General features: G+C 35.1%; 2 protein-coding genes across 3 annotated transcripts in view; one reads left to right on the forward strand and one right to left on the reverse strand.

The window, feature by feature from the left end:
* The window catches only part of zc3h18 (zinc finger CCCH-type containing 18), a 61,727-nt gene extending 56,682 nt beyond the window's left edge, over window positions 1-5,045 (reverse strand). For both annotated transcript variants that reach the window (XM_051952594.1, XM_022209513.2), the window contains exons 1-2: window positions 4,870-5,045; window positions 293-1,227 (exon numbers count right to left, since the gene is read on the reverse strand). In XM_051952594.1, the coding sequence (XP_051808554.1) occupies window positions 293-1,216 (924 nt within the window). In that variant the 5' untranslated portion in view covers window positions 1,217-1,227; window positions 4,870-5,045. The remainder of the gene's footprint in view (window positions 1-292; window positions 1,228-4,869) is intronic.
* A 3,334-nt stretch (window positions 5,046-8,379) lies between these two features.
* Window positions 8,380-18,883, forward strand: part of trhr2 (thyrotropin releasing hormone receptor 2) — a 41,959-nt gene continuing 31,455 nt past the window's right edge. The window contains exon 1 of the mRNA XM_022209521.2: window positions 8,380-8,527. The gene's annotated coding sequence lies outside the window, so the exon portion shown is untranslated. The remainder of the gene's footprint in view (window positions 8,528-18,883) is intronic.

The raw sequence follows: 18,883 nt of genomic DNA on the forward strand, positions 1-18,883 counted from the left end.
TAAGGTATTATGCTGTGATTTTACCAGTTACTTGAGATCAAATTGGGGTGAATGTGGAACCTGAACTAAGGGGGTAACTCCATGTGGCCTCAAAGGGCATTGCCATGGCAACCATGAAACAGGAAGTGCTGTCTAATCACCCTGAACGTGCTCCGATCTGCCTCAAACTTTACATGTTTGATCAGAGTCCTGCCTTGATCACATCTATGTGGTTAAATAAACTCACAGCACTAGCGCCACCTGCTGGCAACATGCAGCCAACCAACGAACAAATCAAAGTCTGATCACTTACATCGATTTCCCCTTCATCGATCTCCCCGTCGTCTTCCTCCTTCTTCTTGTCTCTGAACGAGTCTCTGCGGATCCTCTCAGGTCCTCTGGAGTCGTCTGTCCTCCTCGACTCGCCATCTTTTGGAGACGGAGGGAGGATCGGTTTCTTCTCCTTCTTCTTGTTGTTGTTGTTGATCTTGTTCTCACTCTCCTCCTCTTCATCCTCCGCCTTCGGCTCTTCCTCGTCCTCCTCCTCCTCGTGTGCCGGGATGCTGGGCTCCTCCGGTACCTCCTCGTCGTAGTCCAGCTCGTGCTCGTCGAGCTCACGAGAAACCGAAGCCGAGTCGTCCTTCATCTCCCTCGCCGCCACGGCTCTCCTCCTCTCCTCGGACCTCCTCCTCTCGTCCTCCTCTTCCTCTTTGCTCTTGTCTTCCTCCTCCTCTTCCTCGTCCACCTCGGCTGCCTCCTGCTTCCTGCAGTACCCTTCCTCCCGGTCTTCTCCGTCCTCCTCGGCCAGAAAACTCTTCCCCTGATCTGGCTCTGAGTCTGGAGACTGTGGGGTGTCAATGACTCGATCCTCTTCCTCCTTCTCCTCCTCTTCGTCTCCCTGTGGACCGTCTTCGTCCCCCTCCATGAGAACGATGGTCTCGTCCTCCTGTCTCATCCCTCCTGGTTCTCCTACAGCCTCCTCATCCTCGGGGTCGGACACAAAGTCAGGAACCACCTCGTCCTCTTCCTCCAGCTCTGAGCCTCTTTCCTGTCCATCCACCGCCTCCTCCTCCTCCTCGTCCAGGCCTCCATTTTCCTCCTCGCGAAGCAGCTCGCTGTCTGAGATGATCCTGTCCTCCTCTTCGTCAGGAGACTCCAGCAGCTCGCTGTCAGAAAGACCCTTCTCCTCCTCCTCAGGGGACTGAGGGGACTGGGTAGGGCTCTCAGGAGTATCCATTACAGAATATTCTGTTGGAAAAAGAAAAAAAAATGTAAGATAAAGTCAGCGAATAACACACCAACTGAGCCCGGATGGAAAATTTGTGTTTTCTAGGTCATAAAAAGCACATCAGGCCAAACTCCACTCAAAAATCTGTCAATTTAACGTTACATAAAGGGCACAAAAGGAAATTTATAATCTTCATTTTTGGCCTTTTCTTGGATAGAAGTGGCCTTCCCAATTTTAAATAGTATTTAAATTATCTTACTGGTCTGAGGAAATCAAAAGGAAGGACTTTATGTTTGGATGTTGTAATATTCTGACAGAATAAAACAAACCTGTGCAGGTTTTTATAAGAATATACACACGTAAACATTTAAGAATCGTTAACATGGGACAATAAAAAGTCGCAACACCTTTTCTGTAATATTTGAAAACTTAGAGTCAGACTTTCAAAATAAGACTGTTTTACAAAGCTTTAAACTTCTGCTAATGTTAGATTTTCTAAAAAATAATCAACACTCTCATTGAATACCATAACACCTTAACACAGTAGCTAACCAGCAATAAAAGTGCTTTATTGTCCCATATTGATTCCTAAAATCCATCCAGTTGGAGTTTTTAATAGAACTCAGATGTGTTTATTTAAAAAAAATTGGTCAAATTACATGAAAGTTGTCTAAATTTTCACAAAAATGATCCCAAATTTCTCAATATTTGTCAACGATGTCTCAAAACTGTTCAAATAACAAAAGAGGTCAAAAAATTACACAAATTGTTCAAAAAGACACAAAAATTGTCCAGAATTCCTCAAAAACGGTCGAAAATGACTCAAACAACGTTCAGAATAACTCAAAGAATTGTTCAAAATTACATGAAAGTTGTTCAAGATTACAAAAATGTGTCCACATTTCTCAATATTTGTCCAAAATGACTCAAAAAAGTTCAAAAATACATGTAAACTGTTCAAAATTACTCAAAAACTGCTGGAAAAGACTGAAATAAACGTTAGTAACGGCTCAAAGAAGTGATATGTTATATTCATATAATTTGTCGAGATTAACGCCTACACAGTCTGTGATACTCTGCACTGTTGGCAGCACATGTAGCAGAGCAGGAGGTGGTGCGGAGTCAAGCGGTGTCTTCAGTGAGCTGCTAACTAGTTGGTGAACTTCTTGAAAATTAAACAATAACCCCATCATGTTTACATTTTGAGATAACCAACATATTCAATCTAAACCTGTAAATATCCACGAATATTTAAAGAGAGTGGCAGATACAAATGGTAATAAATAGTACTGGCTTCTGCCCAAAAATAATCAGTCAGGTTCTACTCAGACATACTCAGCCTAGCACTAAACCATCTTAACCAAAATAAACAAAGATTACACTAACAGACAATAAGAACAGTACATTTTGACCTAAATCACATCATGTGTGATAGCAAACTCTGAAACTAAATGTTTGTGACGCTTGTTTTTGCAGTACCAACACTGGTAGATAAGTAAACACCTATTTAACTGATTGAGTCCAGCTTTACTGTACTTTATATACGATGTTAGTGTTAAATATTACTTCTATTTCTCTTTCAAATGTCAAGTAAAGTGCAAAACACGTCTGGTGAAGCTTTAACAGGATCCACTGAGGACAGACATGACATAGCGACTCTACAGGCTTGATTATTGATCGATTATTGATTTGGAAGCCCGGCTGCAGATGATTACACAGCAGGATAAAATCACTCAAAGAGGAGATACGTGGGTTGAGCTAATAAAAACAGTTCATATACCTTCTGAGAGTGAAAATACCACAAAACACCCGATTTAATCTAATTTACGGCACTTTAACTGAACTGTAACTGTTTTTAACTGCAAGTTTTTTTCAACAATTTATGTTTATTTTACAGATTGTTCAATTACAGATGGCAATTATTGGAAGATATTAATCAGAATTTAATTTCCTAAAAAAACAAATGGTAGTCAGGTTCTACTACTGTTTAGTAAATGCATCTGACAGGCAGACACACTCAATCTAATAATAAATATATCGTAACCAAGAAACGTTACACTGACAGACAATAAAGAACAGTACATATTGACCTAAATCATATAATGCGTGATGCAAACTCTGAAACTAAATGTTTGTTTTTGGCTGATTTGTCTGGGCAAAGAACACTCACTAGAATCCTCACTAAGTGGCTTTTTTAACTCTGCAAACCCACTTTGTTGTTTACAAAAACACTAAAACGACTACAGGATTTCTTTCTTGAAAGATAGCTTCTGGTGTTGCGCCAAAAAGTGATCGTCTGCCAAGAAGCTGATTGCTGAAGCTGCATCACTGAACAGATTGTTTTATCCGGGTCAAACAGTCGTAATGTGCAAATACACACATTTATACATCTCTAGTGATAGCTGAAAGGAGTTTTTTGCGATGCTTTAACGTTTCTCTTAATTTTCAAATTGTGGCTGAAGAGATATTAACAATTTACATGTACTGCAATGTTTGGTATATCTCATATCCTTGTTTATATTTACAAACTACACTGTACCTAGCATGATTTGTGGATGTTTTGCATATTGAAAATTAAGAAATCCTTTTTTGCAATCATCTTTGTCTCTGCACTGTTTTACCTGCTCAGACTACAACCAAATAAGTCAACTTTATCTGTTGAAATAACTTCTAAAATGTAAATCATCTCACATGATGCAGTTCTCCACTTGCCAAAAAGTGACTGCAGCCCGTACAGAGTGACAGAAATGTTTTAAATGCACCAAATTGACTTGATTTCATTCAGTAATATTACATTTGAAAGATTTTAGTCCATAAGTTAATTGCAAAGGAATTAGCTTTCTTATTTTGTATAGAAAATGTATTCATAAATCATATTATTAGAAGTCTAGTTTCCAAAAATAAACCAGGATAGTAGACATACCAAACACGCACAGCTTTGACATCATAAACTACACTATAGTATTAGCTATAATCGATTAAAGTCCTACCTGATTGCGCTAAAACCTGCAAAAAAAAAATGTTAAAATCACAATTATTTGGACAAAGACATACTTGATGTAACACCACAGACATTAAGGTCTGTGTATCTGCGGCTTATGGCTGCCTGGGGCACATGAATTCAGCGGTAGACACATAAATCCTGCGTGATCCAGCTGTAAAAAGCGGTTTTTGACACTTTTTGACACAATACGCTGTTAATTAACCAGCAGAGGAAGCCCTTAGCTTTAGCAGGCTAGCTGGCAGCTAGCTAGCCTAGCTTGGAAACAAGTCGTAAATCTAAAACATATCCCCATGGTTTTCACATACAGCAGCTTATGTGTTTGTTATTAGAGAATATGTAGAAGTTCACCTGCAGCGTGTTGCGGCTGTAACTTACAATAGCAGGTCGCTAGCTGCCAACCAGGCCCATAACTGGGCACAGCGCGCAGAGAGCCGGCTAACCACCAAGCGACCGGTCCTCACCGAGCCGCCGATCTTCTTTACCAAGCACTAACGTATCGACCGGTGAGCCGAACGGCGGAATTAACCGGACACCGCTCGCTTTAGCACCGACACGACTCTCCGTCTTTCAATCAACAATGTAGCCTCGCCTGAAGCTAAGCTAACGGCGCTAGCAGCCACTCTCCGCTAGCCGCTAACAGGCACACATTTCCATTCACCTTGCCGACCCGGAGCTCTTTACAGACGGCGCTGCTGCGTGAACACCCGCCCTCTCCCCGCTGGTGTCGGTCTGGACGGTCTGCAGTGAGTTTTAGACAGAATTAATTCAGAGAAAATTCAACAGCCCGCACCGCACAGCGAGAGCGGCCATTACCAGACACGTCATCAACATGCGACCATCTGTAGAGGAAAAAGCCGCGCAGAGGGTGACGTAGAGCCAGTACAGATCTGGGACCAGTGAGGAGTCGAGAGTCTGTACTGACAGAGACACAAATCTGATCTGAGAACAGCGGTTTATTAAAATATAATATAATATAATATAATATAATATAATATAATATAATATAATATAATATAATATAATATAATATAATATAATATAATGCATTATATTAAAAATAAATATATGTTTTTTTTATTCAGAGTAAAAATTTTATTTCAGGTCATTTCTTGCATTATAGTGACAGAATAACCTACAAAAAATATAATTAAAAAACGCATGTAATTGTATTTGTTTGCCATTTTTATTTTATGTCGATTGTTTAATGCTTTTTTCTGTATTATACATAAAAAACACATATGCATGTATTTAAATAATTCTTCAAAAATATTTAGTTTTTATTTTGTAACACCAGTGATTTAAATAAGGACAAAGCATATAATATAATATAATATAATATAATATAATATATGTTTATATATATATATGTTATATAATATATGTTATATTCAAAATAAAAGTTTCATTTCAGGTCTTTGCTTGTATCATAGTGACTTGGCTAATCTTTAAATAGTATTGAAATCTTTTTAATGGCCTGATCAAAACAAACAAGTGTGTGTGTGTGTGTGTGTGTGTGTGTGTGTGTGTGTGTGTGTGTGTGTGTGTGTGTGTGTATGTGTGTGTGTGTGTGTGTAAATGCTGATTTTATTGATTGGCGTGTGTAAATGCTGATTTTATTGATTGGCTCCAGTTTTTATTGTACTTTATTTACGATGTGAAAGTTAAATACCATTTCTATTTCTCTTTTAGCATTCAGAGCTTTCTTAGAATTCAGTATGGACGGACATTATATTTTGACTTCACAGGCTTGACTATTGATTGGTTATTGATTATGAAGCCAGGCTGAGGATGATAAATCACTCAGAGAAGAGATATGTGGTTTTATCTAACAAAAACTTACTGACACAATCAAATTTACAGCACTTTAACTGAACCGTAACTGATTTTAACTGTGATTTTCTCAACAATTTCCTTTTATTGCTACAGATTTTTTTTTATTTTGTTCAATTACAGATAATAACTACTGAAAGTAATAATTTGCATGTTCTTTAAATCAGTAAAAACATTATTTGGAGACGCTATGATATTTAAAAAACAAGACATTTTCTGGTATTTAAAGATGAAATAAATGTTTGTTTCCTCTTGATGTCTGCAGATATCAGCTGTTAGTTTACATGAATCATGTGTTTGATGCTTTGAACAAATGAAGACTGAAAGCATCAGGAGGAACAGAAAGCCTCGAATAAGATGAACTTCAAGCTGGACATCAGAGGATACATAGCTTCCTGTTACAGTTTCAAAATAAAATGCCCTCTTTAATTTTTCTGACATTTGTGGCTCTTTTTCAGTCACTTGTTGCAACAAAAACAGCAGCAAAAATCAGACAGGAGCCTGTAAATGAAAACTGGAGTTAGGTTTTTATCTTGTTACTGTTGGCAGTACAAGAAGCAGGCAAATTTAAATAAATGTGCTCAATTACAACCAAAAATAAATGAATACAATACATTTCCCCATTTAAAATTAAAAATCAAAAAAATTTGCCAAAAAGAAATAAAATGTTTTGTTGTTTCTATTTTTAAATGGCAGAATACTGTTTAAAATCTGTGAATAGTTTTTGAAAAAATATAGTTTACAAACTGTGAAAAAATTGATTTTTTATGCTTGTTTTTCACAGATTTTTTTCCAAAAAGTTTTTTTTTTACACTGTGGAATACTGATTAAAAACATTATTCTATAGGAACTATTTTACTCGATATTTTCTGTAATGAAACCAAACAGAGAAAATCTGTACAAAAAAGTTTAAAATGTGATTTTGCTAATTATAGCTTTAAGTTAGCAATTCAGAGAAAACCTGTAGCTGCAAATAGTTTTTTTAAAAATATTATTTTACTGTAAAAGTAATTTTACATTTTTTTCAGTGCTGCTGCTAATTATAAGTCATTGTTTTAGTAAAATTAATAGTGATATTATGATAAAATTGAAAAGTTGTGTGTCAACTGCATAATATTCTTAATTTATTTTTAAAAAGTTGAACAGTATTTTCTGATGTTTTATTGCCTTTGTTAAATATGCGTTTTTGTCATTTTATTTTGTTAGTCTTTTAATGACGTACTGTCTCTAATACATTTGTTAATGTTTTTATCTTTTACGTATTTTATGTCTTTTCTGATGTTTATTTTGTCTTTTAAAATGCTTTGTTGGCTTTTCTGATATTTCTTTCTTGGTGTTCAATACTTATCCTTTTCTGTAAAGCATCTTGTTCCTCAAACAGAAGTCTGTAAATGAAAGCCGGAGTTAGATTTTTAATCAACTGTATTTAAATCAGCTAAAAATATATTTATTTTACAGATATTTATCATTATTTTTATATGAAAAAATATGTATATTACATATTGAAAAATGATTTTCAAAGGAATGCATTTATTTTATTTTATTTTGTTTTATTTTATTTTATTTTACTTTACAGATTTTCCCTGTTTTGTCAAACCACAGGTAGTGGCTGATAAATCATGCATATAAATGCAAACTTAAATAAGTAAATATACATCTTTGTTTGTTTGTTTGTTTTTTAAACTGGAGATAACAGCCACATCATACAGGTTATTTTTACAAAAATATTTGCACTTTTACAGAGTTTGACTATAAAATTGCAGTGAATAACTGCATTTAAATCAGCTTAAAAATATAATTATTCTACACATATTTCCTGTTATTATTATTATTTCCATGATTTTTGCTGTTTTTTAATATTAAAGTATTCCACGCTTTTGCAAATGTTTTTTCAGATTTTTTGTTTAGTTTTCATGGATTTTTATTTATTAATTATTTTATTTCTTTTTATAGTGTAGTTTGTGAATTTTCCTTCAGAGCAAAATAATTTTAATCTACACAATTTCATCAGAATGTTTTCACTGATTATGCTTCATAGTTTGTTTTTTAAACTAAATTCACAAATTTATCAAATACCCGTAGTGGAATTAAAATATAAAGTAGCAGAAAATACTCGAGTAAATTAACTCAAAGCTGTACTTTAGTAACTGTAGTTGGTCATTTTAAGCTGCTGTATTTAATTAATTAATGAATTAAGCAGGAACATTTTAGTCCGTGTGGAATTTAGTTTCTCTGATTGAATCCCTGAATTCTGGTAAGTAAACTGTGCTTTTATTTTGAAGGCCAGCGCTCGGCTCTCCCTGCTGCTCAGAGATAAATGACGAAGCTGCAGCTCAGAGGTCTGTAGGAGACTCAGTCAAAGCTCGTTCAGCCGCCGACCTGCAACCAGCGACTCCTTCAGCAGAGGAAATGATTCAGTTTCACTCTGAGGAGGGAGAATCAGGATTAAAGAAGGTTCTGGAGGAAAAGATGCAAAGACTGAGCAGGTAAAGGCTTTTATTTTCTGCAGCAGTTCAGAGGGAAGAATTACAAGTTTGTCTTTTCTCCATACATCCATTAATTTATTCATGTTTTATTGCCAAACAGGTTTAAATAAAAGAGAAATTAGACTTTATTTTGGTGATTAACATTAAAGTCTGAGAAAAAAAGATTTTAAAGACAAGTGTAGCAAATCTAAGTCACAAAAAGTGAGAGAAATATTTACTGTGAGCAGAAATGCGCAAATTTATTCACCCAAGAAGTGTGTGGAATTAAGGTGTGTTTGCTGTGAACAACTAGAGTCAAAAATAATCCAATTTAAAGAGCCAGTGTTGGTGCAGGTTTCTCAATTATCTCTGGAATAAATAAAGAAATGCATGAATTCTTCTCATATTCAGATCAGTTTATTAAGTTTTACTGTTTTTGTTTCATGCAAATTACCTCCTTGTCCTTAAAATAACAATAATAACATATGTAATTCCTGTAGCTTTTTGAAGAAATAATGTAATTTATTGCTCTTTTACGGTTTAATTCTGCAGGTTAAACACCCACATGATTTTCTACACTGTAAAAAATAACCTGTTAAGAAAAATAATGAAAAATATGCCGCAATGTTCAAAAACTACAAAAATGGTGCAAATAACACCAAATATCTTTAGAATGATGACATTTTATCTGATTTCAATTCAGTAAAATGGTGTGAAAGAATACATTTCTATGATATTATGTAAAATATTGTACATTTTTTTACAGTCAACATGTAATTTAATGCATATTTTTCTGTGATTTTATGAGTTTTTATCCTTAATTTCACAAAACAATGAAGATCTTTAACATAATGGTTTAAAATCTTTTTGAACATTTCTTTTCCTTTTTCTAAAAAAAGTATAAATACACATAATGCTTTAAATACAGTCCTGGTCACCATTATTGGCACCCTTTTATTTTTTATAATATCTTCAGAAATAAATGGAAATGCACCAAATTTATATGATCGGAATATTCTAATTGGACGTCCAAAGTAATGTAACAAAAATATTATTTTTCATCTTATATGCTGTAATTTCCAAGAGGAAACAGAAAAACTGAGATGGACAGTAATAAAGGCACCTCTCCTTAACGTTTGGTTGGACTCTCTTTGGCAGCGATGACTTCCTCCAAACGTTTTATTGTAGCATCTAGAAGCAGCTCGAAAACGTTCATAATGTCTTCTTATTAATACAGTAGCTTTGAGTTCTTTTGTTCGGATGTTGATTACCTTGACAGTCAAGGTAATCAACATCAGTCTATTCACTTTATGTCTGAACAAAAGAACTCAAAACTGCAGCGTCTAGAAGCTTCTTGCTCTTCTCAGCTGCTATTTTCTCCAATTTTTTCTTTATGATTTGTTCAAGCTGTTGGACATTTGGCAGATTTCAGCCCTGCTTTAGATTTTTGGTGGGATTCAGATCATTCCTCGCTCCATTTTTCCCTTTTCAACCATTCCTGTATGTTTTCTATATGTGCTTTGAGTCTTTATCTTGCTGGAAAACCAATGATCTTCAACGCAAACCTGCTGTTCTTACACTGGGTGGCACATTTGGCTCTAAAATTCCTTGGTAGTCCTTTGATTTCATGATTCCTCCAATACCGGATGCAGCAAAGCAGCTTCATGACCTTACGGATCCTCCACCATGCTTAACTGTTGGTAGGGTGTTCTTGTTTAAGCGCTTCTTTGTGCTGTCTGTGAACAAATCTTTTTGGAGGGAATTCCAATCAATCGCTGCAGCAAAGAGAAAGAAATTCCGGCCAAAGACCGTTTGAACCTTGGAGATAGAGAGTGTTATGAGACCTCAGGTGGTCGTTGTTATGGGAGAGGTGTAGGCAGGGGTGAAAGTAGTTTTAAATTGTTGCCGGTACTGTTACGAAAACCCTCGTCTCGCTCTAACTTCATGCATTTCAAAATAGCAAAGTCAAAACACAAACAAATAAAAACATATTAATATTTTACTGTAGGCCAATGGAATAGGTAGGAATTAATAAACTTTTTGCTTTAATTGAAGCACTGATAAACATCCAGAATACAAAGCTTCACGAGCAAACACTCAGAATGGAACTAAACATCAAAACACATCGCCTAAAAGATTTTCCACAGAGGCCTAAAGTAGTTGTAGTAGTAGCAGTTAGTGTCTGATTTTCTGTGGTAACCCTTCTTCAGTGTCTCCGTCTTTTCTTTAATCAAAGAGGTTATTTTCCTCTGCATTATTGCTTTGACAAAAAAAATCTTGACTGTTTTGTAGTGCTTCTCTCCATTTTTATTTAAAATATGTATCTGTCTATGATAAAGTTGTCAATCCTGTTGGGAGTTTTTCAGCCAATCACAAGAACGTGTGGAATTTCAGGTGTAATTTATTGCTCACCCCGTCCCGGCGCAAGTGGCGCTTGTTGACGTCTATTGAGTAGTTGTGGGAAATGTCCCAGTGTAATAAATCAAACGCACCTATTTTCTATTTGGCTGCTACTGGCCATAGCAGTCGTTGTGTTACAGAAAGTAGACACACATGCGCTCTCATGTACTGCTGAGTGAACGGTCGATAGCAGGCAGCCGGGCGGTGTACCGATGGAAGAGAAGAGTACCACCACCGGGTCTTTTGCCGGTACCGTACCGGCTTACTTTCACCCCTGGATGTAGGAGGTTGGAGGTATTTAGGTGTCTTACCTGATAGGGTCTTGTAAATGAGTAGAAGCCAGTGTAAAGGGAGGACCAATCAGTTTGTAAAGCTCTCAATGGTGGGTGGAGAAAGGAGCACCGGTAGTAAGATGGATGGCTGAGTGATGGAGGACATCAAGCCTGTTGAGGGAACATCTATAGACGACATCGCCGTAGCGGAACATACCGGGCTTTGCTAAAGTTCTGTTACACTCGGTTTCATGATCTTTAGAGACGTTTACATGTCGGAGTGAAAAATTCCATTAAATAAACTGAAAGTTCTACCTTATAGGCAGGTGTCCTTAATACAATTTTTTTCTCCGGTGAAGTTGTATCAAGATGGAAGTCAAAAGAGTTGAGATATCTGCTCTCCTTTGTGCTGAACATCAGCCGGATGACCGTCCACAGAGTCGCGGAGAGGCTAAAGAATGGTGAAGATCTTTCAGGTCTTCACCATTCTTGAAAGATCACTGAAAGATCTTCACCATTCTTGAGCCTCTCCGCGACTCTGTGGACGGTCATCCGGCTGATGTTCAGCTGCTTGGCTCTGTCAGACTTGTTGTGGGCAGCACAAAGGAGAGCAGATATCTCAACTCTTTTGACTTCCATCTTGATACAACTTCACCAGAGAAAAAAATTGTATTAAGGACACCTGCCTATAAGGTAGAACTTTCAGTTTATTTAATGGAATTTTTCACTCCGACATGTAAATGTCTCTAAAGATCATGAAACCGTGTAACAGAACTTTAGCAAAGCCCGGTATAAGGATGCTCGTCTTCTCAAGAGCGTTGGTGTGCATTGCCAAAAAGTTCTATTTTTTGTTTCGTCTGTTCACAAAACATCTTCCCAGAAGGGCTGATGGTTTGTCCTGGTACTCTCTGGCAAAGATCAGTCGTTCCTTTTTATGCCTTTTCTTCAGCAGTAGGGTCTTCTTTGGCCTTCGCCATGAGGCTGCCTGGTTTCGTGTTCGTCGTTTGGTACGTGTTGAAACCATTTGTGCCTAGGGGTTCCTGAACATAACATGAAGCGCCATCCTTCCACTGGTCCCAAGCAGCCACAAAACACGTTTTCTCAAAGAAGTACGGTAAGGGTGTAAACAGAGGATGTGGTTTAGACAAAAGGAATGACAATGTGTAGCTAAAATCTAGAGTGAGCAAAACCAAAATAGGCAAGGCAAGTTTGTTTGTGTCACACCCTTCATGTCCAAGACAATTCAAAGTGCTTTAGATAAAACATTAACGCTGGTGTTGTCCTGGGGTTCAAAACTGATCCGTTTTAAAGTTTGAAAATGTGGAAAAAAATTAAACTTCTGATGTCCACATTTTCAACATTTTTGGGAAATCTTTGGACACTTTTTGGTGGATAAAAAAAGAAATGTTAAAAATGTTTTCTTTGAAGAACATTCACATAAAATCAACCAAAATCCAGCGAATTTCGCTGGATTTTGGTTGATTTTTATGTGAATGTTCTTCAAGAAAATATTAGAAGTTTTACTGATATATATGGAATCACTAGATATTTTTAGGATTTTTTTTTTTTTTGCAAGATTTGTAATCATTATTTGTAAATATTTTCAAGAATTTTCTTGCCAAATTTGGGGGATTTTTTAAAAAAAATAAAACTTTTAAGAAATTATTGGAATTTTCTTCCTGGGGGTTTTACAAATTTTCAGAAATTTGGCAATTTTTTTTTTTTGCTGAATTTTTTTGATTTGTTTTCAGACAAGGAAACATTTTTTTTGGTGCCTGTAAATGAGGACAACAGGAGGGTTAAAATATCACCGCAGTAATGTAGACGCAAATAACAAGCAAAATCCCATTAATGGGTTTAGGAAGACTGGAATAATGAAACAAAAAGTGGGAAAAGAAAAAACACAGTCTTGCCTCTATATCCTAATTTATGGCTCACTTCTCCAGTACTTCATCCTCAATGACAGACCAACAAACGAATGAGTTGTGCTGATGTGTGCTGGTTGGAAGCAGGGTGGGATGGATGGCGGTCCTCTGACCCCTCCAGACAAGACGTCATCTTTACGCCTTTAACACCGGCTTTTGTGGTGTCTTGTCCGGTCTTACGTCGACCCGTATCATCGACATCTATTTAAGTGTTTGACAGATTGGAGACACACACAGAACAAAAACACTAGACACAACCGCAGTGGTAACACCATCACAACAGATTGCTCAGGGTCAGCCTTCAGGTCTTTGGATGTTTTTTCACAGTTCGCGCCAACCTTCGAAGACTTCTCTCATCAATTTTCCTTTTTCCCCGCGACGTCCAGGCCGGTTCTTGACAGTTCCATGGTGAGCAAACTTCTTGGTACTGTTGAAACAGAGACACCAAGGTCCTTAGAGATGGCTCTAGACCGTCTAGAAGTCTGGTGTTTGCTCTTAATAACACTGCTGATGTCCTCAGACAGCCAGACAGAAGGAGTAACATGTGGCTTTTTAAAACATTAAAGTCATCACACTGATTTAAAAGGTGCCAACACCAACGTCACAGCTCAATCTTTCAGTATCACTGTTTTTTCCCCTCCCTTTTTTAATTTCTGTTTTATAATTTGTGTTCAGCATCAAACATGAGTTGTCTGCAGACCAAAGCTGCTTCAGGAGATATTCTGCATTATTTATATTTATAAATGTATATAAATTAATACCAATAATCTGTGAAATAATCCTGTTTTTTTGCTGATATAAATACATAAAAAAATAATGTCACTTTTATAGTTAAATGTTGTAAAAACAACAACAACAAATGTGAATTTTCATTTGTAAAAAATACAAAATTCATGCATTTTATAAATTATTGTCAACCATCTGTAAAATAATCCTACATTTTGCTGATATCTATACAGTAAAAAGAAGAGCAATTATTGTTTTAGGATTTATTGTTTGATGATTTTTTTAAAAAAAAAAGGGAATTACCTTTTGCAACAACCACAAAAAGACAGAGATATTTAATGGGAGCTTTCCCCCCCCCCCTTTTTTTTACAGTCAGCGATGTACAAAATGTAAAACAATATTTGTAAAAATAAATAAATAAACATCTCAAAAATTATTTAATATTTTTCATTACCTAATTTACATAATGTTTTTTAAGTAATATTAATCACCTGCTACTTTTGTCTTATGGATGTAACTACATTAAAAATAGTGTAACTTTATGGTAAATGTTGTAAAAAGCAAACTGTAAATTAGAATTTGTAAAAAAAAATACAGAATTAATACTTTCAATAAATTATTGTGACTCATCTGTTAAATAATCCTACATTTTAATGATTTATATGAAGTTTAAAAAAGTGCAATTATTGTTTTATGACTTATTGTTTGATTTCTTTTTATTCATTTAAATAATTACCATTTGCAACAACCACAAAAAATACAACTATTTAATGTGGCCTTTTTAAAAATGTATTTTTTTTTGGAGTAAACAATGCAAAAAATGTAATATAGCAATATTTTTAAAGATTTAAATATATAATAAATATATAAAATATAATAAAAAATATAAAATATAAATTTATGGTCAAACACTGTGAAAGAAAGACTTACAATTAACAATAATATTTTTTTAATTTGTGCTATTTTTTATGAATTAATGCTTTTTCGTGATTTTACATTTTGTCATCTATAATTTATTAAAACCTTTAAACTCTGTAAAAATAACAGTAAATTGCTCCAAAAACATTATTTTTTTGCATTGCAGTCTGAGGTTTCTGTGCCTTTATGAACAGATGTAATCAGATTTTATGTTTTTTTTGCTGCATCCTGAAGGAATTAAAACCAGGATTGAGCTGTTTGACTTTTTTAACTGTACGGAGGGGAAAAAATGACAAATGAAGCCAAAAGGTTTAAATGAAAATCAGATTGAATCCAGTGAGTCTGAACAGAAAAATAAAACACTTCAGAGAGAAAGGAGCTGCAGAGATTTATTTGCAGACATCAGTCCATGTTTCATTTCATGCATACTGATGTTTTTTATGTCAGAAGGTGTTTATTCCGACCTAAAAGAACCAAACTCCAGGCAGTTTCTGGCTGTTTTTACTCTCTGTGGTTCATTTTTCACCCTAATATAAAGTCTGTGTGGAAACAGAACAACACGAAGAAGGAGAGAGAAAGAAGAAATGATGAAAAAAGGACTAAAAAAAGTAGAATTTCTTTGATGATTTATTTCTCTAAAATTGAAAAATTGGACTCAGCACTCCCAGTATTTTTCCAAGTGATATAAATACTGGGAAATGAAACGGAGGCTTCATATATACAGGTATTTAACTATATTACAACCTGGATAAGCTTCTATTTATCATCTGTAGAAAGATGTTTCTCCAACAACTCTCTCCTCTGTTCACTGTTTCTGAGCCATGCTGACTTTATTTATTGATCCAGTAGCTTTGATTTTCCCCCTCAGTCTCTTGTCTTTTTTGTCTTTTGTCTAATTTTTGTCGTTTTCTGTCTTGTTTTTCTCAGTTTGTGTCTCGTTTTTGTTGCTTTGTCTCTTGTTTTTGTCATTTTGTTTTTATTTTATGTCTTTTGGGGTCTTGTTTTGTGGTTTTGTGTCTCTTTGTGGTGGTTTTATCTCCACATATTACAGATATTTTTCAATTTCCATGTTTCCAGCCTCTCCAGACTTTTCCTCTCTACTCTGCTCATCATCAGTAGAAAGATGTTTCTCCATGCTGAATGTATCTCCATCAACTCTCTCCTCTGTTCACTGTTTCTGAGCCATGCTGACTTTATTTATTCATCCAGTAGCTTTGATTTTCCTCTCAGTCTCTCCGTGGTAACGCTGCCTGCAGTTCAACCTGAAAACCCTGAATTTTTTTCCACTGACTGTTGATCTCAGCTGAGTCAGTCGTGGCTTCACAATTGCGTCACTGTCACCATGACAACAAGCGAACACCACATCAGCTGATTGTGATCCTACTACAGATCCACCTCTGAGGACTTATCAGGACTTATCCATCAGAAATGATACAAGGAACCATTAATTAAATTGTGGGGGTGTTTCTGAGTCCCATCAATTCCCACCAAACGCTACATATTTAGGTCACGTGATTCGGTATCTGTACATAACGTGCACACGCATAAAACACGCCTGTGTTCACCGCAACGGAGTTTTTATTAAAGATTTTATCCGTCAGAAATGATACAAAGACTGAGCAGCTTTGGTGGAGTACCGCTCTCTGAGTGCTTTTCTAGTTTAAGTGAGCGTTGACCTGTCTGTAGAAAATTGTCTTGCTTGAATTCGTGATGCAAAAAGGGTTGGAGACCGCTGATTTAGAGTGTTTTATAATGGTCCAGTGTGTTTTAGAGTCTTAAATTGTGTTGTATTGTGGTTTAGAGTGTTTTATTGTGGTTTAGTGTGTGTTTTAGCATGTTTTATAGTGATTTCATGTGTGTTTCAGTTTGTTAAATTGTGTTGTGTTTTTGTGTGGTTTAATGTGTTTTATAGCGGTTTTTGTGTGTTTTAGCTTGTTAAATTGTGTTTTATTGAGGTTTAGTGTGTGTTTTATTGTGTGTTTTGTAGTGGTTTAGTGTGTGTTTTATTGTGGTTCTATGTGTGTTTTACTTTGTTAAATTGTGTTTTATTGAGGTTTAGCATGTGTTTTATTGTGTGTTTTGTAGTGTTTTAGTGTGTGTTTTGTAGTGGTTTAGTGTGTGTTTTATTGTGGTTGTATGTGTGTTTTACTTTGTTAAATTGTGTTTTAGCATCTTTCAGTGTGTTTTAGTGTGGCTTACTGTGTTAAATTTGTGTATTTTTGAAGCCTGAGGGAGGAGTCCAGTATAAACAGCAGCAGCTTCCCAGCGCTGCATTAATCATCATTCTGCTGCATAAAGAACCTCATAAACCAACCTTAGAACGGTTTGAATGAAACACATTCTGTCCTGAGGTGAATGAGCAGTCAAAGCTGAAGATTCAGTTTTCCTCTTTCTGTCCTCTGTTTTTTTTTTTTGAAAGATTGTGGCTGTAACTTTATCAGAGAAGCACTAGGAGGCATCAGAAGTGCATTAAGAGCGCAGCAGCAGCCCAAAGCTTCCAGAATAATATGTTAAAATGATTTTAAATGCACTTTGTGGAGAGTTTTATTTACTGTTTCTAGTCCGAGGAGCTCCAGGAATCCTTATAAGGACTCCTGCTATTTCAATTTGTACTTTTTCTTTCACCATCAGGTCAGAAACAAGCACTTGAGTTTCATCCACACATGTGAAAAGCAGCAGAAAACCACGAGGACAGACTCGTGTTTTTGTCCTTGGACTCTGCTCTGAAGCACTTCAGCTGCCTGGAAACTCACCGTTATTGGTCTCCAGTCGACGTGTTTTCATCCAGTTTGTGAAGCTCTCAGGGACGTTTTCTGTCTTACATCAGCCCACATGAGCTCAGAAACAAAGACCAGCAGCTGTAAGAGCCCCAGGAGGTTTTATTTTCTCCACTAATGAGGTTAAAACCCTCTAATGCCGCCGGCTTTTGTTGCTGCTTTCATTGATTACAGATAATTGATCGAACCTGAGAGCAGCTGAATCTTCCATTAGCCCAACATCTGGACAAATATTGAATTTACACACACTAAAAATGATTAAAAATGGCTTTAAAAAAGTGATTTTTTAAATAGGTGTTTTAACAGTTGACATGGAAATGAATCATTTTTTTTCTGTGATTTTACTCAATATTATCTGATTTTCACTTTTCAATCCCTAATATGCACAATTTTTCTTTGAAAAAGGCACAGATCTGTCAAATAATGATATTTCTTGCTGATTTAAATATGATAAATATAGTGTCATTTATTAGTTACTATATGTAAAAAAACAGCAGATTTGTGATACATTTTTAACAGTAAAAATGTAAATTAATGCAGTTTTCTGTGAGTTTCTTATATTTTTGTGCAATTTAACAAAGTAGAGAAAATCTGTAAGAGTGTAAAAAATGATTTGCCATTTTTCAAACTTAAATACACATATTTTTTCTTTTAAATAACAACAAATATCAGTAAAATAACAATATTACTTGTACTTCTAAAAATAGTCTTAAATTTTAATGACTGTAAAAATGCAGATTTTTGATGAATTTATTTACATTTTTGACCCGTTTTTTTAAACAGTTAACATATAAATTAATATTTTTTCTCTGTGATTTACTAGACAACTATTTTATTATTCAACAAAATACAGAAAATCTGAAAAATATCCACAGAATTTATGTATTTATTTATTTTTCACCATTTTAAAATCCTTAATATGCTTTGTTTATTATAATAATTGCAAATATGTGTAAAATGCCAATATTTCTTGCTGATTTAAATACAGTAAATTTTCTGTTATTTCATGGTTAAATATTATAAAAGAACTAATTGCCATTTTTAAAAATACATTTGGACATTGTATAGATTAATATAGGCCTGTTTTTATGATTCATTTAACAAAAATTATAAATGTCGGTAAAATAATATTTGGAACAATTACTTACCATGTTTCAAATCTTAATAACTATATTTTTTATACAACAGCAGATATCTCTAAAAGAATTAATTATTGTCTGACTTAAATGCAATAAAAATAGTGTAAATAATTATTAACCATTTTTCAGATCTTAATAAATATAATTTTTCATTCAAATAACTATTATTTACCATTGTAACCCTTCATATACATAACTTTTATTCCAAACAATGCCGTTG

Source organism: Acanthochromis polyacanthus, chromosome 8 (assembly GCF_021347895.1).
Source record: "Acanthochromis polyacanthus isolate Apoly-LR-REF ecotype Palm Island chromosome 8, KAUST_Apoly_ChrSc, whole genome shotgun sequence".
Taxonomy (NCBI): Eukaryota; Metazoa; Chordata; class Actinopteri; family Pomacentridae; genus Acanthochromis; species Acanthochromis polyacanthus.